At 38.0% G+C, this 22,429-nt stretch overlaps 1 protein-coding gene across 2 annotated transcripts; it reads right to left on the reverse strand.

The window, feature by feature from the left end:
- Positions 1-3,253: 3,253 nt before the first annotated feature.
- LOC121429610 lies at positions 3,254-21,295 on the reverse strand. 2 transcript variants are annotated; one of them, XM_041626728.1, is made up of 6 exons: positions 21,132-21,295; positions 14,535-14,656; positions 11,552-11,581; positions 10,068-10,185; positions 7,185-7,683; positions 3,254-5,999 (listed from the first exon to the last, which is right to left on the reverse strand). In XM_041626728.1, exons 2-6 carry the CDS (start codon positions 14,651-14,653, stop codon positions 3,268-3,270), a joined length of 3,498 nt encoding a protein of 1,165 aa, XP_041482662.1. In that variant the 5' UTR covers positions 14,654-14,656; positions 21,132-21,295; the 3' UTR covers positions 3,254-3,267. The 2 variants fall into 2 exon arrangements, with proteins under 2 accessions (XP_041482662.1, XP_041482663.1); XM_041626729.1 differs by lacking the exon at positions 21,132-21,295 and adding an exon at positions 19,146-19,500.
- Between the last annotated feature and the right edge of the window lie 1,134 nt (positions 21,296-22,429).

Raw genomic sequence — 22,429 nt, forward strand, 5'->3', positions numbered from 1 at the left:
CAAAGGCATGTTTCTTTCTGAGTGGCATTCCTGCATTTAGGATTCCAAGCCTATTGAGGAAATCAGGGAAAATCATTTTACTTTTTTTTCAGTCGAGGAGAGGAAAAGTCAGTGAATTTTGATTGGCCCCAAAATCGAAAGTAATTAGTCAGATTCTGTTACATTTTGTTTCGAGTCGATCTCTGTTGGCATAAGTTGAGGAATAATAATAATGCTATATTTACCCAGGGTGGCCACTTCATTTCCGAAAACTGTTCTCCCAGCGGGCCCTGCTATTTTACCCCAACTGAGCTAGGCTACCTATTTGGGTGCACACAGCTTTTTGAAGTTATACTTCCTGCCAGAACCCATTTACCTCACCTGGGTCAAATGCAGCACACAGGATGAATTCCTTGCTGAAGAAAACTACGCCATGGCTGGGATTTGAACCCACGACCCTCTGTTTCAAAGTTCAGAGACTAAACCACAGGGCCACGATGCTCCACGAAAGGAAAGGATTGTTATAAAGGGCAGAAGGCTAGTTTTGAATTACAGTGCTCCAGACCTACTGCAAATAGTTAACTGCAACATGTGAAACTGGAACTAACTGAAATAATTACCATGGAATTTGAGACTTCACCAGGGAAAAAAAATTGGTGTATTTTGTTGTCTGGTGGGTGTTTCATAAAGCTGTTTGTAAGTTTAGAGCGAATTTAAGAACGACTGGGGATCCTTTCTTGTGGAAAATGGTATATTCATTGGCGATGGTTAAACGCGTAAGAAAGGTTCACCAGTTATTCTTAGTCGCTCTTAACTTATGAACATCTTTATGAAACGGCATCCTGGAAATGTTGGGAACCCAGATTGTGGTCATTGATGAATGCGAGGATTAGTGATGAAAAGACGCTGCAGGATTTCAGAGCGAAAGACGCTGCTCTGGCTTGTAGTAAGGGGCCTATACATTAGCACCATAATACAGTCTACATGTTGATTTAAGTACTTTTTTGCTCAATTTATAAGTACAATACAATGCTTGTTTCAACATTTCAACTAGTGATAACATGATATAAAGTTGACAAAAACAAGGGCAACCAGGTCAATCTAAATGACAATCATGATTTAATGATTTTCTAGAAAGCTTAAATACAGATGAACTAGGACTTGTTGCATAATATAAGTGAGTTTGTCATAATGGCAAAGAAAGACTAAACTAGACAATTGAACAAAACTTAGTTGAGGACTTATGGCCCCAAAATGCACATCAAACTGGGAAGCAGAATGGTTTTCTGTTTACTTTTTTTTCAATAAATGAATAATCATTTCATTCATGAACTAGGACAATTGTGAAAATTTCCTATTTTTTTTTAAAGAAATGGCAGCCAGACATTCACATTAAATAATACTGCCTACTAAAAAACTCCAATAAAAAAATATAAGATACAAAATTGAATGTAAAAAAAAAGAGTAGAGTAATAAGCGGATGGATATAAGTTTGAGCATGATCGGACAAACATAAAAATATTAAAAAGTTGTAAAGAATTATCATTTACAGACTACAGTGAGAACAATATCAATCCAAATTTCTTTGGCATACCATGCTATTAGAATGAAAAGTAATCACTAAATTATGAGTTCTAACATACACAAAAACTTAAAATAAGCCACTGTTGTCTCACAGTGTTGAGATGCCGTACCCGTATTTAGTCAATTTTGGCCTCATAGGTTGTGCAAGACTTCAAAGGAAAATTCAAATGTTGTGGCACTACGTGTTTCTTTGTGAATTTAAGAAAAAATGCCACATATGTTACATTGATTAATTTTACCCCCTGTCCTTTTAAGAGTTGAGTTGGCAATTTAACAGACACGATTCCTTTGTAAAAATGCCATTTGATGGCATAAGTAACAACATAATACTGCTATGATGGAAGACACGTTAAAAATATATCACAAAGATGAAAACTGTAACATAACATAATACATGAACTGTAGACAGGTACCAAAAATGAATGAACACTTTATACATGTATTTACAATACATTCATGAACAAACTGATGATGAACTGCTACAATTTATGAGATGTGCAATGAATGAAGATAGTACTCAAATATTGATTTTCTTCTTTCCGATACTGTTTATGATAGAAAATAGAATTCCACCACCAATAACAACGTCTGAAGCCAAGAATTTGTAAAAACACAACTATACAAATAGTAGCCTATAACATAGATTGGCTAGGTAGTGTTTCATAAAACTGATTGTAAGTAATTAATGACTCGACATGCAACTGGTTATATCAAATACAGGTAACTCTGCCTAAAGTCAGCCTTTCAAAAGTTGAAGCGACTTTTCAGACCAGATTATTCAAAATATGTGATACACACCTCCCTCGAAAAAAAATTCTCTTATACCAAATAGATTTCAGATTCACATATGATCTACAACCTATACATGTGTCTACTTGTGATCACGCGTGTATGGGTGTTGTCGTGAGGTCCAAAGACAGGCGAGTCCTGATTTTCATGCATGAAATATTACTTCTTTTTTTTTTATAGAATTACCCTTCTTTTAATGATTCATCATATCATTATAATGATTATTATTCATTTATTGAATAGTCAAGATAAACATATTGTCAAATATTATGTTAATTGAAATCAATGATAATATGAGTAAGTAGCAAATAGTTAATAGTCATGATCTGTTTCAGAATCCATGATCCCCCCCCCTAAAAAAATGGACCATAGTGCTGCCTCTTAGTCACTTCTTAGTCTATATGCAGGCACAACTATCAAGATCAATGATTTCGGGAGTTTTCAATTCTCAGCTGACCAAATATTGTCATAAAACAAAATGATACATGTGTATGTATGAAGTTCTTTCTTTTCTTTTTTTTGTGTCTTCTATATGTTTAAATCATTATATTACTTTTTATGTACGATAGGCTCAGCAGAAGTTGACTTTCCAAATTTGAATGTTCAATAATCACCCAGAAGCATTATTTTAGACTAAAATATGCAAAATAACATCTTAAAGTTGACTTCTGTCCAAGTCGAAGACATTTCTGCAGTCCCAGTAGATTTGCCTTGGGCAAAGTCATCTGTACCTATCTTTTACCAAAAATTGATAGAAAAAGATTAAAATAATTTAAACCAGTAGGTTCTCACACTGATATGTGTGCCAATGAATACAATAACTTGCTCGTAGCACATACCCATATTAGGGAGGGGGGGGGAACAACCCTAAGACCTGTCTGGAAATGTTCTTGGTATTATGTTCTGCAATCTAACCTAGCTTGTATGGCTTTCAACCAGATGTGCCTGGAGTTCCTTTACGTTATTGAATGGTTTATCACACAACATGCAAGAGACAGGACTACTGCTTTTGTCCACTTCTTCAGATGCTTCTGCCTTGGCAGATGCCTTTGGTGATTCTTCGGATGCAAATGCAACATGAGGTGAGACATTGGCATTGGTTTGTGCGTTAACCGCACTAGAACGTACATGCTCATTACTGTGGTCGACGGATCTACTTTTAACTTGAGAAAAGCCTTTGGTTCCAAGAGTTTGGTGATCCTTGACATTGGGTGGTAAAGTGATTTTCCAAGCATCCAGATTTCCTGGACGTTCAGACTCAGAGGCACACTGTTCATGTGTCGACACTTTTGGTGTGCTCTGACCGACATTGGCACATGATGATGCTGCTCCGACACTTGCTTGCCCACATCCTCTGGAAGGATCAACATTCGAAGTGCTTGAGGACTGAAGAGCAGTCAAAGATTTGCTCTTCATCTTCTTAGCCTGGTTATACCCTATTCCGGGAATGACATTTACTGGTCTTTTTCTGAATAGCTCTAGTCTATTTCCCCTGTTGGAATCCACATCCAGTGCCCTTACAGATCCAGGAGCGGAGTAAGGTTTGTTTTGCATTGTAGGAAGAGGATCCAGGACATTGGGACCGAAGGATACTATTGTGAAATCCCTTTGTCTGAATCCCTTGTCAGGATCCAGACCTTGTATGCTCGCAGATCCATGCACAGAACAAGGTTTGTTACTCATCACTTTTGGATGGCTGTGCCCCGCACTTGAAGCTACAGGTACTTGTATAGAACGCTCTTGTCCAACTCTGGTGCTAAGATCCATAACAGGAACACTTACAGTCTGAGGAACAGTACAAGATTTGTTATTCATATTAAGATGTTGATACCCTGAATTGGAAGCCACAAGTGCCTCTGTGAAATGCTCCTGTCTAATCCCCTCACAAGGATCCAGACTCTGAGCACTGACAGATCCAGGAAGAACGGAGGGTGTGTTATTCAATTCTTTGTTAAGGAGGTCCGTGATAGAGGGACATACAGAAGACATTGACAGATGCTCTTGTGCCTTTTCCTTGCCATAACCAAGACCATGCACATCTATGGATCTAGGATCAGCAGTAGATTTGTCTTCCATATGCCCTACATCGGGAGATACAGGTACTGTTGAGAAACGCTTGCTTCCACATTCCTGGTAAGGAGTAGTGAAGGATGTCTCCGGTATCATTGAAGTCTGGTGATGTCTCACATGCTTTCTGGAAGCTTCAGGTAGTGTTGCCAAGCATTGTTGTCCAGTTCGCTCACTGGGATCCAGACCCAGTACACTTACAGGTCTCAGAGCAGTATAAGGTTCATTACTGCTCACAGCAGATTGGTGGTATCCTACACCAGGGACTACAGGTGCCTCTGTAAAACATTCTTGTCCCCTTCCCTTGGTGGGATCGAAACTCGGTACACTTACCGATCCAGGGGCAGTGCAAGGTTTATTTGTCATCGCATTAGCATAGTGATACCTTGAACTGGCAGAGGCAGTTACAGGTACTGATATAGAATGCACTTGTCCATTCCCACTGTTCATATTCAAACCAAATACATTTGCAGTTGTAGGGGCTACATAAGGTTTGTTATTTATCACTGTAGTCTGATGATGCCCTACATGTCTATTGGAAGCTGTAGGTTCCATAGTGAAATGCTCCTGTCGAACTCCCCTAGGGTTCACATCTGTAACACTTAAAGATCCAGGAACAGTATATGATTTGACATTCATCAGAGTTGGATGGTGATACCCTACATCGGAAGCCCTAGGTGCTGTCATAGAAGCCTTGTGACTAATCCCCTTGTAAGTATCTTGACTCTGTACACTCATGGGTCCAGGACCAGACTGGGTTTTCCCTTTCATCAGTGCAGCCTTGGCAAACCCAGAGGTAGATGATGCAGGCACCAACACAAAGTCTCCCCTTCTCTTGCCAAGATCCAGACCAATGGACCCTGGAACAGTCGAAGGATTCTGTGTCACTTCTCCGGGCTGGCTACGTCCTGGACTGTTAGACTCATAGAACAACTTTGGCCCTGCTTGTCCAATCCCTTGACTGGAATCGAGTCTACTCGTGCTTAGGGATATAGGAGTATACAGAGGTCGGACATGAAGCACTGGAGCTTGACCGGTAGTAGATCTAGGGACCGCAGTGGATTCACCAGATGTTGTTGGTTGATAGACAAGCACTGCATTGCCTGGGGTAAGTGGTACCAAATTAACTTGAAGATTACTACTGGCTTTTGATGCCTTTTCCTGGTTGTTCCCCATCTGAAGCACATAAAGTTGTTTACCAGAGAGTACAGAGTCTGCTGAGTCTAGTCCGATAACCTTGCCACTTTCATCCACAATGAGCTTTGACCCTTTGTTGACCATATTCGTTGTTTCAGCTAGGCCATTCTTTAAGTAATGGAGGGTTGAAGGACTATATCTGGCCTTACTGTTGCTTTCCTTTTCCCTATCCTTTTTCTTCTCCTTTTTCTTTTTCTTTTTCTTCTCCTTATTCTTTTTTTTTTCCTTCTTTTGCTTTTTAGCTGAGGAACTATCTGTCCGTCCTTTCCTCATTTCGGGTGGAGGGTCATCATTCTTTCTTTTTGCAGCTGTCTTTGATTTTTCCGCAGTGCAATTGCACAGTTTCTTCCTTGGGCAGGCACAAGATGGGTTTACCTTTTCACCTGAAAAGAAAGAGAAAAGACAATTGAATATTTCATAAATAAAATTCACTGAAATTTCTGTGTTTAGTAACACTTTCAATGATCTAATGATAAGCAATTATTCCGACTCATTGCAGAAGTATGAGTAACCTATGCTTTCTTCCTATAAATAAATTTGTACGGTTGCTTTAGGGGAAAGGATTATATAACAAAGTCTATCTTACAACAAATCTCTGTGAAATTAAAACAAGTTGAGCGCCTCTGGCAGTCTTGCCTGCATTACATGATTCAATATAGCAGCAGTGCTGACTTTAAAAATGACTACAAATAATTATTCACAAAAAACACCATTGCTACTACGTTCATTGACCCTAAATGACATTTCACCTTGATCAAGAGACCAACGTCTTGTGCAAGATGAGCAATGATAATGGATTACCCTTATGTCCACACTTCATTAACTATATCCATAAACTTTTAAAGTTATGATGGCAATTCAACAATTACCTACAACATGGCCAAAGTTCGTCGATCTTGGTCAAGTGACCTGAAACTAATACAGGATGTTCAGTGATACTTGATTACACTTATGTCAAAGTTTTATGAACTAGATTCATAAACATTCAAAGTTATGATGGTAATTCAACAAGCACAACCAATACGACCATAGTTAATTTACATTAAATAACCTTTGACCTTGGTCATGTGACCTGAAACTCGCACAGGATGTGCAGCGATACTTGATTACTCTTATGTCCAAGTTTTATGAACTAGCTCCATAAATATTGTTATATTATTAAAAGTTATGATGGGAATCCAACAAATACCCCAAACATACCCAAAGTTCATTGATCCTAAATGACTTTTGACCTTGGTCATGTGACCTGAAACTCAGGTAGGATGTTAAGTTATACTTGATTACCCTCATGTCCAAGTTTCATGAACTAGGTCCATATACTTTCTAAGTTATGATGACATTTCTAAAACTTAACCTTGATAAAGATTTCAATGTTGATGACGCCGCTGATGGAAAAGCAGCAATTTGTAGATTATGCCACAGATGATATACGAGGTTGATGGCCATGATCCTGAACACCTCCCATGATCTACCAAAATATCAAGCCCTAATAATGTCAATACACACAATTCTGGGGGAACTACTGAAGATGGAATGGAGCAAATGGCATGAAATATTCAGTTCATTACCTAGGCACCCTTTATCCTTCTTCTTTGGCATGTCCTCCAGCCACCTTTTATCATCATCTTCCTTCACACTCTCAGGTTGCTTCACTGAGGAGTCACCGATTACATCTTGCCCCAAAAAAGCATGTATCTGATGTGGCGCCCCGGCGCAATTCCCGTCCGAGCACCACGTTCCCTCCTCCATCTTCTCCTGGAATGCATCGATGGGGTTCCGCCGTCTGAACTCTGCATGCAGCTGCGTCTTCAGCTTCCGTACATTCTCCACAGCGCTGTTGAAGTATACGGTATGAACACGCGTGTCTATTGGCGTATCCTTCGCAACAGCGTCCCATTCAATATTGGTGCAGAGTTTTGGTCTCCCTTCCTCCCATAGTCTAGTGGAATACGTAGGGGGCAATTTGCACTGAACCTCAAGCACGGTGAGTCGTCCCAACAAAACCCTATTTTCGTGTATCAGCCAGTACCTTTCAGCCTCTAAATTGTTGTTTTCAATCTTCAAGTTCTGCAAAAAAAAATCAATAAATCAAGACTTTTAACTCTTCATGCATTAGGTTCGCATTATTGCACATCCGTAGGCATGTTTCGTTCGCATTTTTGCACAACCACACATTTCCCATAGACGTCCCCTGTCCCATTGTTTTTCGACCAATTGCATGCCCCGGATCGTGCCTAGCTACAATGTATAGCCTGGCGTTTTTGTATGCTGTACATGCGTACCGATCGATCGATCGCGCGTGCGACATTAGTTTAGCGTTCGACGGATTATCGCAGTTTACAAATTACAGAATCGTTGAGTTTTCCCCAAAAATCAATACATCCTGATCACAGCCAGGAAGTTCATTGAAAAAGGAGAGGATAAAATCAATAAAACCCTCCTCACAAACAATACCATGGCCAGGTTTATTGTTAGGAGTCTGTGACTCATGGCACGAATGTGAATGAGACCCAAAAATAATGCAACACACAGGGGGTTTACAGGTGAACACATGAAGAGTTAACCAACTCATATTGAATGGTTCCCAAGGTCAAAGGTTAGTGGTAGATTGAAACGGATTTGGTAAAATACTATTTCAGGGGACTGTGGTTTAGTGCACAATAGTCCGCCCCTCCCAACTATTGTGCCTTATTTTTCTGGATCTGTGCCTGAATGGGGGTTACAAAATCAATGGTCAAAATTCATTGACCATAAATGACCTTTGACCTTGGTCACGTGACCTAAAACTCATAAATGATACTTGATCACCCTGATGTTCGTGTGTCATGAAATAGCTCCATATACTTTCCAAATTATGACATTTCCAAAACTTAACCTTGATTAAGATTCCGATGTTAACAATCACCATTGGAAAAGCAGTGCTTTTGTCTTGCTCTTGCTACACGGCAAGAAAAACTAGCATATCAATGATGTGGAGCTCATCCGGCATCTCACAACAAAATTTAACACAATTTTAATTTCAGCCCAGTTGACACTGAAGTGAATTATATTGGTGACATAAATTGAGGATATAGAATTGAAATTGATGAAGAAATGGCATTTTTTGTGATCTATGAATAAATTTCATATAAATTAAGCATAAATAACTTTCTAGTCAAAATTCTTAACTCTGTGTAGAACCTTGGAAAACCTCATGTAGCTCTCAGATGGAACAAAAATAATCAAAATCAATTAACAAGTAAATAAGTAATTTTGGGGGAGTTTTGAAAATATATGAATAAATTAGCATATTTAATGAATTTCAAAATTCTGTGTTGAAATTTTGTATCACCACCTTGAGATATCATATTATTAAAGCAAACAAAATTTAAATTGATCAACAAATGAAGAAGAATTTTTTTTTTGTGATTTATGAATAAATTTTGCATAAATTAGCAGTTTTCCAGACAAAATTTTGTGTAAAAGTTTGGTGAACCTTATGCAGCTCTACCAGATGGAAGAAAAAAAAATCAAAATCTGTCAACAAATAAATAAGAGGCATTTTCTGTGATTTAAGAATAAATTTTGCATAAATTAGCATAAATATTTTTCTACTGAAAATTTCAAAATTCTGTGTAGAAGTTTGGTGAACCTCATGAAGCTCTACCAGGAGGAAGAATAAAATCAAATTCGGTCAACAAATAAAGAAAAAGCAGTTCATGTGAATTTCTAAAAATTTGCATAAATCAATTTCGCATAAATTAGCATAAAATTGTTCTGGTCAAAATTTCAAAATTCTGTGTAGAAGTTTACTGAACCTCATGAAGCTCTACCACATGGAAGCAAAAATTCAAAATCGGTCAATAAATAAAGAAGCATTTTTGTGAAATTTAAAAGATGCACATAAATTAGCATATTTAATGAATTTCAAAATTCTGTGTAGAAGTTTTGAATCCCCCACCTAGTGCTATCATATAAAGCAAACAGAATTGAAATCGGACTTGAAATGGCGAAGACGTAGCATTTTGAATTTGTGGATGGTCGACAGAGGACGGACGCCATGCCACGGCAGAAGCTCATCTTGCCCTTCGGGCCGGATGAGCTAAAAAAACAGAAATATAAGATACTTTGCTTCAATTCACCTCACAAAATTCGATAGCCTCGGATCAATCAATCATTAGAAGATGCTGAGTCCAACATTGCATACAAAAATCAAACATTTTGAAGGTACGGTAAGTAAAATAGACACCTTATACAACAGATTTTCAGATTCAGATATCAGATTATTTATTTCACACCTCTTTAAAATACACAAAAATACATAATACATAGATACAATTGAAATTCTTATACAACAGAACAGATATTGACAGATATAAAGTAAAAGTAGTCATAAACCGATAGTAAAGCACAAAAAAAAACTAACAACTATTATACTAGTACAATATATATACTTAAGTTTTTTCACTCACCTTGATGTATGTACGAGCCAATGTGATACATTTATGCAATGCTGGCCTCTTCGCATACATGGGAGGTCCGGTCACTTCAGCAGCTAATTTTGTGACAGCATCATCCAACCTCTTGCGTCTGTCGTCAAACATGTTACAAACAAAACAGGATTGAAATTAATCGGTTTAAATTGACTTGGCTTACAAGCAGTTGGTCTATTTCTCATTATGCTTTTATCTGCATTATACTTGCTCTAATTATTCATTTGTCTACTCGTTATATGTTACCTTGTCAAATAGAAATTTAGTTGATGAACAAAAAAGCCCATATACGGAAGCCTAGTTTAACCCCATCTAGGCCGGGGTATTTTGGGAGTTCATATGGCCGAGGGGGGGGGGGCCTCCCAGGCCCTCCCCCAACCCCCCTTGAGATCTCGGCCGTCGACCGCGCCAAAAATTGGCACGCAGGTTGTCTAGGATATAATCTACAAAACTGTATAGTAATTTATTTCATGTGAATCGTTGTTACGTAATTATGCTAATTTATGCGTAATTAGTATGCAAAATCATATTTTTCCTCTAACTCCAAAAATAAAGCTCCAAATGTTCTAATTTTTCATAGAAAATCTTTGTGATGTTCTTAGCAAGTGTACATGAAAAAAAATGTGATATCAGATCAATTTCTTATGTATTATATTGTATTTTGCAATTTCTTATGTATTTCTTTGTTTTTCATTGTTTTTTCAATGAAATTCATTGGGGACTCTTCTAAGATAAAAAAAACATAAAATACATACATTTAGGCCAGCAAATCTAAAAATAATCATACATTTATGATTTTTGGTTGAAAACACCATTTACATTGACTTTGTACACGAAATCACATTTTTGAGCAATTTTTGGTCTGACATGCACTTACATAACATTGCGTAACTTTGGAACCGCATACCTGGGTGACGCAAAAAAAAATTGGCCTCAAAAGTTGCGCAAGACTTGTGTGTAAAAAGTCGGCGAGCAGCGCGGTCAAAAAAATTTGCGCGGCAAAAATATTGCGTGACTCATCGAGGGGGGCCTCCGAGGCCCCCCCCCCCGCCTAGATAGGGTTAACTTAGACCATGGTCTACATGTAACTCTGTGCTAAAATTATGGGTAGCCAAACATGTCAAAATTTTGTTCGTTTATATTGTGTTTCTTACATTTAGTGCGCTCTTTCCCATTACTTTAAATTCAGGTGGAGCCCCCCTAAAATTTTTGTGGTCCCCCACTTAAATTTAGGTTGATCCCCCTTTTTGTCCTTTTTTTGTTTTTTTTTGCTGGTCAAATTTTTTACCTGTGTCCATCCAAAATTTCAGATGGACCCCCCCCTAAATTTTTTGGCTTCCGCCGCCAATGGTTGTGCCCCTTTTGTGCTTAACTATATGAATGTGCCCAAGAGAAAAGTGGCCTAACAATATCACAATCTAAGACCTATATGTATCTTGTAAATTCTAGAATGTTATTCTTACCTCTCCTTTTCACATAATTTCCTTTCCTTCCTAAATCAAAAAGAAACAGAGGGAGAAAAAGAGAGCTCAGTACATTTCAATCAAAGGGTAATTCTTCATCCATGCTATGGGGGTGGACAACTTATAAGATGTGTAAAAAACTAACAAGGCAAACGCCAAGCGTTGTCTCGCCTGTATATTGCAGTCATGAAGAGAATGTATGTCAAAACTATGCTATATGACTTCCGAGGCTGTCAGCAGTTTAGGGGGTGAATTGTGGTTCTGACAGTTTACATATGCAATAATGCTATAGGCCTACTTTATCCCTAGGAAATGAGATAACACTAAGAATGCTGTTAATACTATGAAGCTATAATGATTTCCATGGAAGTAAGGAAATGAATGTTAGTGAAAAAGAATAATGTGAGTGAAATAGTAAAATTGAATTAATTATTAAGGTGTTATGGCAAACTTATTGTCATGGAAAGTTCATTGACCTTTGACCTTAATCAAATTCAACTCACATTCGAACTTGACCTGCACCTTCAAAAGATGGACCTCTTGTATGAATTTGGCAATCCTACCTCGAAGCTGTAGAAAGTTATTGAGTGTACAACACAGCACAGTGCCAGTCATGGAAAGTTCATTGACCTTTGACCTCATTCAAATTCGACTCATATTCGAACTTGACCTGTGCCTTCAGGAGATGGAGCTCTGGTATGAATTTGGTGATCCCACCTCGAAGCTGTAGAAAGTTATTGGGTGTACAACACAGCACAGTGCCAGTCATGGAAAGTTCATTGACCTTTGACCTTTAACCTTATTCAAATTCGACTCATATTCGAACTTGACCTGTGCCTTCAGGAGATGGACCTCTGGTATGAATTTGGCGATCCCATCTCTAAGCTATAGAAAGTTATTGGGTGTACAACACAGCACAGTGCCAGTCATGGAAAGTTCATTGACCTTTGACCTCATTCAAATTCGACTCATATTCGAACTTGACCTGTGCCTTCAGGAGATGGACCTCTGGTATGAATTTGGCGATCCCATCTCTAAGCTATAGAAAGTTATTGGGTGTACAACACAGCACAGTGCCAGTCATGGAAAGTTCACTGACCTTTGACCTTATTCAAATTCGACTCATATTCGAACTTGACCTGTGCCTTCAGGAGATGGACCTCTGGTATGAATTTGGTGATCCCACCTCGAAGCTATAGAAAGTTATTGAGTGTACAACACAGCACAGTGCCAGTCATGAAAAGTTCATTGACCTTTGACCTTATTCAAATTCGACTCATATTCAAACTTGACCAGTGCCTTCAGGAGATGGACCTCTGGTATGAATTTGGTGATCCCACCTCGAAGCTGTAGAAAGTTATTGGATGTACAGCACAGCACAGTGCCAGTCATGAAAAGTTCATTGACCTTTGACCTTATTCAAATTCAACTCATATTCGAACTTGACCTGTGCTTTCAGGAGATGGACCTCTGGTATGAATTTGGTGATCCCACCTCGAAGCTGTTGAAAGTTATTGGGTGTACAACATAGCACAGTGCCAGTCATGGAAAGTTCATTGACCTTTGACCTTATTCAAATTCAACTCATATTCGAACTTGACCTGTGCTTTCAGGAGATGGACCTCTGGTATGAATTTGGTGATCCCACCTCGAAGCTGTAGAAAGTTATTGGGTGTACAACACAATTGTTGACGACGCCGACGCCACCGACGCCGACACCGGAAATAGTGATACCTATGTCTCGGTCCGCTACGCAGGCGAGACAAAAATCATACTAAAAGTTCCTTTGAAGCAATTTTCCATTTAATTTTAAAGCTAAATTACCAATTCAAGGATTGCCGGAGAGTCAGGAGAATATAGCATGAACCGAAACATTTCAAGAACTGTCATTTTGCTGTGTATTTGACAACATATAAATTGCTTAGTATTTCTCCCCATAAACATTTAATCACAAAGTTTGTCAACAGTTGCACAAACAGGCTCACTTTAAGATGCACATATTACCAATCCAAAGGACAATTCTCATTTTCACAAATTTTTTGTCAAGTTTTGCAGATAACGTTCTGAGATTCTGGACAAAATTCATATGATTCACTTATCAATCCACTTGAAGTGTCTTTTCAATGGACTAATTCCAGAAATCTTACATTATCACCTCTAATTCATAAACAAGGAAAAAGCAATTTTGTGTCTCGCCCACTTAAAAAATAACCAGAAATATTGTGATTTGCGAGGGCACGCAAGAGAATTATATTGAAACTTAATTGTGAAATGACTGGGATGGAATAACACTTGTCATAAGAGAGTCTTGCATGTAAACTTTGACGTTGACCTGTAAATGACCTTTGAACTTACCATGTGACCTCCGACTGCAGCATAACATGCAGGTCCCCCAAGTCCATCTACCATCCAAGTTTGGTTGAAAAGTGACTTACGGTTGTGGAGTTGGGTGTCATAAGAGAGTATTGCATGTAAACTTTAATGTTGACCTTAAAATGACCTTTGAACTAACCATGTGAATACCTCCAACTGCAGCATAAAATGCAGGTCCCCATGTCCATCTACCATCCATGTTTGGTTGAAAAGCGACATATGGTTGCGGAATTAGGTTTAATAAGAGTCTTGCATGTAAACTTTAACGTTGACCTGAAAATAACCTTTGACCTTACCATGTGTCCTCAGACTGCACCATAACATGCAGGTCCCCAAGTCCATACACCATAAGTTTGGTTGAAAAGCGACTTACAGTTGTGGAGTTATGTGTCATTACAGGTTTGTGATGGACCGACGACGGACGGACGACAGACGGACGACATTTGGATCCCTAAGTCTCGCCTTCACCTCGGGTGGGCGAGACAAAAACAACAATGAAATAAAACAACAACCAAAGGTCCTAATCAAGCACCACTGTATGTGCACACATTGCCTGGTCATGAAAAACAACTTATTTAGCTTTTGTAAACAACCATGGTGCCTAATTTACCTCACTACTTTATCGTTTGAGGAGTCGCTAATTTCTTCCTGGGAGGTATTCGGCTCATTATATCCCAGTAATTCCAGACAATTGCTCACAGCGATAGGCCCCTCTGAAGTCATCTCCATGGCCTGTGTGTATAAACAAAGGAAAATGTCTTTGGTGATTAATAACCCCTGCCTTCTCAGGAAAATAGCCATCATGTGAGGAACATATAAAACATTCGACGGAAACCCGATTTTCTGATTGTTTTTTGTGCATAAAATGTCACATTATGAAAAAGAAATCACATCCATATTTACGACAAAAAAATTTAAATTCACAAATATCGTTTCTTAGACCGCAGTTACCGCTAATTCCATTCAAATGATGATCGAAACATCGTCATCTTCGATCCATCTAAGTTGCCATTTTGGATGACGTCATCATCCTTACCTTAACTGGGCGTTGTGGTGTGCGCCTGTAATCCAAGCTGTGGGGAAGTTACAAATTGATGCAGAGGTTCGAGGTTCGAGCCCTGGTCACGTCTTTCGGATGGTGACGTTAAAGGTCGGTCCCAGACGTAAATAATCATATCTGATTGATACACGTCTGACAAAACTCAAATACACACACACATTACCTATTTACCAGTCGCTATATATCGCGATTTGTGCCGCTGCTTTGCGCTTGTACATATAGATGTGCGTATGTTCGGAACTTGTCGCTCGCATTAATTGGCCAAGATATCGAAAATTTAATGAGAAAGCCATGATAATTTGATAAAACTATTTTTAAAAAAGCACATCCGGCAGAAAATTAAAAAAACAAGGAATAACCCAGGGAATAACTCATCAGTAACGTACATTTTCAATATTTTATAGATTTTACATCAATAGAAAGATTAGGCCAAGTAAAAAAAGAAAGTAGTTGATATTCCGGGTTTTTTGAGAGCGGTGATGAGGGAGGTCCTTACTATTTTTTTTTAAAAACAAGGAGGCATTTTCTCTGCCCTTTTTTTGACATCAGTGATGAGGGAGGTCCTTACTATTTACTATTTTTTTGCTATTTTTTATTAAAATCGTTGTCAGGCCATGTCAAGCTCAAAATATGTGATCGATGCATGCTCAATATTAATAATAAATGAGTAGAAACATGCATGATATACAATTGATTGGAAATCTATGGAAAATGTATTATGTGATAAAGATCTATTGATGAATTTATACTGATGTATACCGGTACTGTATTGTAAAACAAAACGTTCATGTCAAGTGAATGATTTAAACATTATTCTTGTAAAGGTAAAAAATGCATGGGGGGTGGCACTCATGGTTTCAAATCGTCTCATGTGAAGGATTCATATGCACCTGGTGCATGCGAATCTTTCACACCCTTTTTACTAAAATAACTATGACTTTACATCATAGCTAAGAATTCTACTTTTTCTATAACACTTACCGAACCATATGGATCGTTTGTTGAATTCTCTTTGCTGTTTTTTTTAATAAAATAAGAGCATTTTTCGTGATCTTCACTACGCCTGAGTCATATCGATTATTTTGAAAACCGGTGTTCGATAGCTCTAATTCGATCGAACATCGATGCATCGAATATTGAAGGCGGGGAAAATTTAGTCTTTTGTTTTTGCGTCGATGCGATGCGCTTTGCATATGCACTACGCACTGACGGTATGCGCTGGCGTGCCGGCCGGGTAAGCGTTGCACAAGCAGATGACAGAGCAAAGTTCGTTTGTATTTTCCATGATCACAAAACACACAAAAAAAGGCCGGGGACCAAAGCAGAATTCTTCCCAAAATATCTTCAACAATGATATTTGTAGATGACAACATATAAGTTTAAAATTAAACAATAATAAAGACATGAATCACGCAGAGTCAATCCGAATGATTTTCGGTCAACTAGCATTCGCAGTCCATTCCCCAGCCCCGTCCGCAGCTCCGTACACTCACTCTCCCGAAACGACAGGCGTGCTTGACGTCAGCGCCAGCAAACAAGTGCAATCAACGGAGAGCGCTGTAACTTGCCTGAGATTGTGTAGTTGGATCCAAAATGAGCTCCAAATAAATTTATGGGAATAAATACGTAATTTTCTCTGGATGGTCATTTGAATTGCTATTCAATGCTGATATAACGATTGTGAGGAAAGATTGTGGAATATGAGTTATGACGATGTTCGAGAATTAATCCTGATAACATGGATAATGACAATCCAGTTTTTTAGACCCAATTGAGCATGCGATCAAAATAAATACGAATGTTTCGAATCGAGCCCTAAATTCATCTAAATTATTACGATTTAACAAGATTTTATGGTCATACTAAGAATATTGACGATGTCAGCAAAGTATGTTATGTTCATATAGAAGAATTAATACTGGGATTATTTCTATTGTTATTCCATCTCTGGACGTCTCCTCCAAGCTCCGAGAAAATAAGCACAATGCGCATGCGTGTTCGATGACGTATGACATATTTTCCCATTCATGAAATCAGAGCCCAAAGTTGGGCACAAACTAGCTTCAAATTGATGGGAAAAAAAATCAAACGCAATTTTCTCTGTTTTGTCATGTACGATCTTGAACAGAGTTTTTGCATGTAGACAATGTTCGAGAATCAATCCTGACGTGATGATTATTTTTTTTAGACAAGTGCACTAGCTCGACTCAAGAAGTCAAGTCGATTATCATGAGATGTCCGCCATTGAAAATTGAAACGAAATACAAACGTTTCACATCAAGCTCTAAATTCATATTAATGATTATCATATGCAAATTATTGTTAAATATTACGATTAAATAATGTTCTAAGGTCATGATATTAATATTGTTCATGAAAGCAAGATTTATTTTACGTTGATCGCGTCAATTTCCGGCCATTTTCTGGTTTGATTAAAGAACAGTACTGCGCATGCACGATCAATGGCGATGACTTCCATTCATGAATTAATCGTGCATAAATTATCTTGGCACGAGCAGATGAGTAAGACTCAAACTATGATCGAAATAAACTTCAAATTAATGGTGAATAGCATCATAATAACTCAATCGGTTTCATTTTGGGGGCAATAGAAATCAAGTAAGTAGTAGTAAAGTTGGACATTACTGATATTTTGATGATTGATTGTGTAAACCAAACGAATCGGGCGGCCGACGTATTTTTTTTTTCGATGCACCGATTTTGCAAAATCTGCACCGGTGTTCGATGACATCGATCGAACACCGATTTTAAAATCGATTCGACTCAGGCTTAATCTTCACGTAGATAACTTCTGCTCAGCGTGGATATCAATTTTTGCCTAAAGAGGGCGCGCGATATTATTCACCAAAGCCGGTAGGCACTTAAGAACCAAGTTTGAAAGGATACTCGTAAAATTATGTCACTCTCGCCGATGAATATTCATTAGATCGTGGTCGTGAGTGTTCAATACACACTGAGTGCATGCATGCAGAGAGTTTGTATTGAACGACCACGATCTAATGAATATTCATCACGACAGTGACGTAATTTTACGAGTGTCCTTTCAAACTTGGTTCTTAAGTGCCTACCGTACCTTTGTTTACGGTGTTGCAAGCTAGCTGCATTCTAGGCGATCAGCATTATTTTCTTGCTCGTTCAATCCGCTTTCATCATCATCTTGTCAAAAGATGGCGTACTTTACCAATAAGTATATACATGAGATGCAACCTGTTGATTTTTGGTACAATTTCCTATTATGCGCTGACGACTTGAATTGAGAATGTTCGATACGAAAAATTGCTTTTCGATTGTTGTTTGCGTACTTTCCACCGCAGTATTAAGGACGGATCGAACGGAGTATCCTGGTTGAGACTTGGAGGTAAGCGATAAAAACACTTTTATAAACAATTTCCAATTCATTTTTAAAACAAACTTAAATCAAAAAATGAGAATACGATAGTGGAGAAATACTGAAACGTTTGGCGTTTTTCATTCCCTCACATTCGTGTGATGAATGAAAACGTCAAAGTCCACTATGAAACCACGTGCGTTGTGCGAGGTTAGTATTACTAAACTCGCATGTTGTGTGAGTGGGGGGATGGGGTCATTTTATTACCAGGGAGCCATGTTTAGTTTTCCAGAGCCAATCTCTCTTTTTTTTTAGCTCTGGGCATGGTTTCGCATTGCAGTTTTCCAGCTGCTTGTATATTCAGTTACATGTTGTTTAATACTTTTCATTTTTTATTCATTTTTAATTGATATCAAATGTTAAATGATGATTGAGTTAATTGTTAATTGTTCACATAGGCCTAATGTTTATTATATTCATGTTTGTAACTGTGTTAGATACTAATTTTTACAATTTTCCATCAAATTGAATAGCTCAAGGAAGAATAAAGTTTATCAAATTTGAACAGAATTGGCACTTCTTGGTAACCCATTAATTTTTTTCAATCTTCATAAAGAATAACCCAATTGAAATTATTTTTTTAAATATTCAATGCACTGCCTGCTGACGATAGAAAATTCAATTCATTTCACAAATTCACATGTTGCACCAGCACAGTCAATAACATCATCCCAGCACACAAGTCATGCAATACCCAACAACAAGCAGTCAATCACCGTAACACATATCAAAGTACAGGTGCTATCACTCACCAAAAACCCCGCCGAAATACAAATTTACGTCATTAAAATGGATTTTTCTGCGCCATATTTCCGAAAGCATGCGACGGATTAGTTCAGACTCAGGAAGCGGGGTCCCCGAAAATGCACTAAAAATGAAGAAATCCGTGATCTTCCCCGAGTTTGTAAACTTTATTTTCACGCTAATTTATGATGGTATCTTAAAAATTCTAATAGAAAAACAAATCAGAATTTTTTTCTTTCTTGCAGTTACGGCGATATATCACTCTTCGCAATTGTTTTTGAAGTTGCGAGAGAGTTCCCAGCACATGAGAGCAAATCGCTCGCCAATTTTGTGATTTTTTTCGCTATTCAGCAGCCATAAAAAATAGTAAATATCAAGAAAATTGATGCTGCAATGAAAAAGGGAACATCAAAAAAGGAACATCACGATTTTTTTTAGCCAATTTTCGAAAATAGTAAATATCAAAAATTTCCATGCGGCGGCCAAAATAGACATGATAGATGCGCGCGAGGACGATCAACTACTTTCTTTTTTTACTTGGCCTTAGAGTCTAACGTAGTAATGAAAATAGTGGGCCTTTGACTTTGTTCAAGATAAATTAATATTTATTACTATTAGGCCTATCTAGAGGTCGAGGCCTAGGCTAGGGCCTATGTCATTTAGAATCTAAAACTAGATCTATTCTAGGCCTAGTCAGTAGTATAAACCACTCATTCAATGAACAAGGTTATAATATAACCTTGTTCTCAGTTATATCTCCATGTGTGACAAAATAAGGGTGGCAATGTTTGGCTTATTTTCTCTTTTTTCTTTGGGGCAAATGCTTGATTTTTTACACTGACAGTTTCCATTAGACCTGTTAATTCATACTGCTTGGCTCTTATTTAAATTTGATTCTTTATATCATTTTTTCTTAATTAAAAATAGAGATCAAAAAATGAAAATTTTCTTGCCATATTACTTTCCACCAATAGAGGGCGTACACAAAAATATGCCCAAAATTCAAGTTTTTGAGCGCTCTGGTGAATACAAAAATTATTCCCACATTACTAATGATAAATAAATTAAAACTGTATGAAAATCAGTAATTTTGGTCACAAAGTGATATTTGAATGATTTTTTAGAGTGTGTGCTCTATATGATGGTGGGCCCCAAGTCTGCGCACCTAACAATTTGAGTTAAGATTTAACATGAATTTCTTCTTATTTCACGAAATCTTTCAGTTAATAATGTTCCTTATATTATTATGAGTAAGTGTACCAAATTTCTCATTAAAAAATGAAAGAAAATGTAGGATTTTCTTGAAAAAGCCTCGGGCAGTCATTTTCAGATTGAAAAAAAATTGGTACCCCATGTCTGTGCACCATGCACTTTGCACATGATTCGGGGATTTTGTTGAGAAAGGCCGCATTTTGAGGCTGTCACATGAAATGCCCTGAATTCATTATTTTTACATCATTTTGAGTCGGATTTTTTTATGAATACCTGTCTTTGTATAGCATGGTAAAGTTCGTGCTCGTTGCGTATCTTTTTTTTTACTAGAATCACGCAGATACGCGGGTGCGCAGACTTGGGAGACCGCGCAGACATGGGGGAACTGACCATACAGCATTGGCATAGTCCTACCTGTAGATTCTCCACAGGCCAGATGGTAGCAGTGAACAAGTGGTATAAACTATAATTTATAAAAAGAAATAAAAAATCTGGACAAAACCCGCCTTCCGAATTGTCGACCCAGATTACACATGCAGGCTCGCACTAACACACTACCGTCGGTGAATGGGGATTACAGTAAAATGTCAGAAATTGTTGAATAAATCCTCAGAAACGACGGTTATTCCTGTCTAAGCTCAGCGGAGCCTCTTGGGTTACCTCGCCCACAGTTCCGGGGTGCTTGCTCGATCATTACCGCTCCTCAACAAATAACACCGACACCGAGAGTCGAATATCACTCGGAATACAATCATTTAATCGACGAATTACCAGTTACTCACCAAATTATTCGGTCTATATGAAGAAGGATAAATTACAGCCAAATAATAGCTTAGTTCAACATTGCCTTCGAGTTAATTGAGCTGTCAGGTCTTTTATTCCATAAACAAATAAATTTACGATCAAATTGTGCTGCAAACTTTCACGCATCAGCGACCAATAGAGGGCAACATTCAAATAACTCGCACGTGGTGCCGTGGGCGAGTGGTCTAAGGATCACGAAAAAGGGCCGGGGTTCGATCCCCGCGGCCGCGGCAGTTATGCCCGCGAGCAAGGCATTTAATCTACAATACTCTTTTATCCTGCTTTCAAATAAATGGAAATGCTTTATGCATTATTGGTAACTAGGTGTGAACTTGTTTAAAGAAAAAAAAAACTTGCCTTCTAATTATCCGCAAATTATTTCCTCAAACGTTGACACTTTTCATCATCTTTTGTACGTACACTACTAGCTATATAGAACAAAACAAACAATCTCCCGCTTCCTTTATGCTGGACAATTAAGTTATTCAAGTATACTTCTTCATTTCAACAAACTGCATCCACTATGTTTGGGATAGTTTATACTCAAGAACCATAACGATGATGATAAAAGAAGCTGTACGTGGTTCAGAAATTGCTATTTTTTAGGGATGCATTTCTAAAGTTTTTATTCGGGAGACATAGAGCATCTCTATCTTATAATTTGTTGCACATGAATTTCGACAATATGATCCTCGGGGACATATCCTCTGGACTGGAATTAAGAAGAGAATTAATAGTTTATAAATCTAGGGACGACGGTGATATATATAGGCATACATATAGGGGCAGATTTCAAAAGAATTCATATTTAAAAAAAAAAGAAAATGTTAAAAGGGAGTCCACCCAAAGTTGATTTAAATACCCCCCCCAAAAAAAAAAAAACAAGCTTGAAGGTGAAAATCGTTCATCAAAATCACTATTTCATTTTACATACGATTCATTTTGATAAACTGCGTTATGCTTGTTTGATTTTTTTTCTCTATTTGGAAAGGTTTAAACATTTGTTGGACAAATTTTGGTGTGAAAGTGGGGGGGGGGGGGTAAAACCTCGATCCATTTCTCAACACGGGAAGTTTCTTGTCGGCTAGATAATCGTCAAGTAAGACCGGAAAACCTATACAGGAGAGGTCCTTCAAGGATGTGATGTGAAGCAAAGTTAACAGAAATCATCAGGGAACCAGCTGAAAGAGGGGACAGCCCCCCCCCCCCCCCGATCCAGCAGTTGATAATTTTAACAATAATAATAGGGCCTTAATTCTTTCGAAGATTTTTTTTT

The sequence above is a fragment of the Lytechinus variegatus genome, chromosome 16, assembly GCF_018143015.1.
Source record: "Lytechinus variegatus isolate NC3 chromosome 16, Lvar_3.0, whole genome shotgun sequence".
Classification (NCBI taxonomy): Eukaryota; Metazoa; Echinodermata; class Echinoidea; order Temnopleuroida; family Toxopneustidae; genus Lytechinus; species Lytechinus variegatus.

Bases quoted from the DNA above. Each gene is read 5' to 3' on its own strand.
- LOC121429610 (XM_041626728.1), bottom strand. From the start codon at position 14,653: ATGGAGATGACTTCAGAGGGGCCTATCGCTGTGAGCAATTGTCTGGAA. The intron at 10,186-11,551 runs GTAAGAATAACA...GTTTGACGACAG, and splicing joins AAATTATGTGAAAAGGAGAG to ACGCAAGAGGTTGGATGATG. The intron at 7,684-10,067 runs GTGAGTGAAAAA...TTTTTTTTGCAG, and splicing joins TGGCTCGTACATACATCAAG to AACTTGAAGATTGAAAACAA.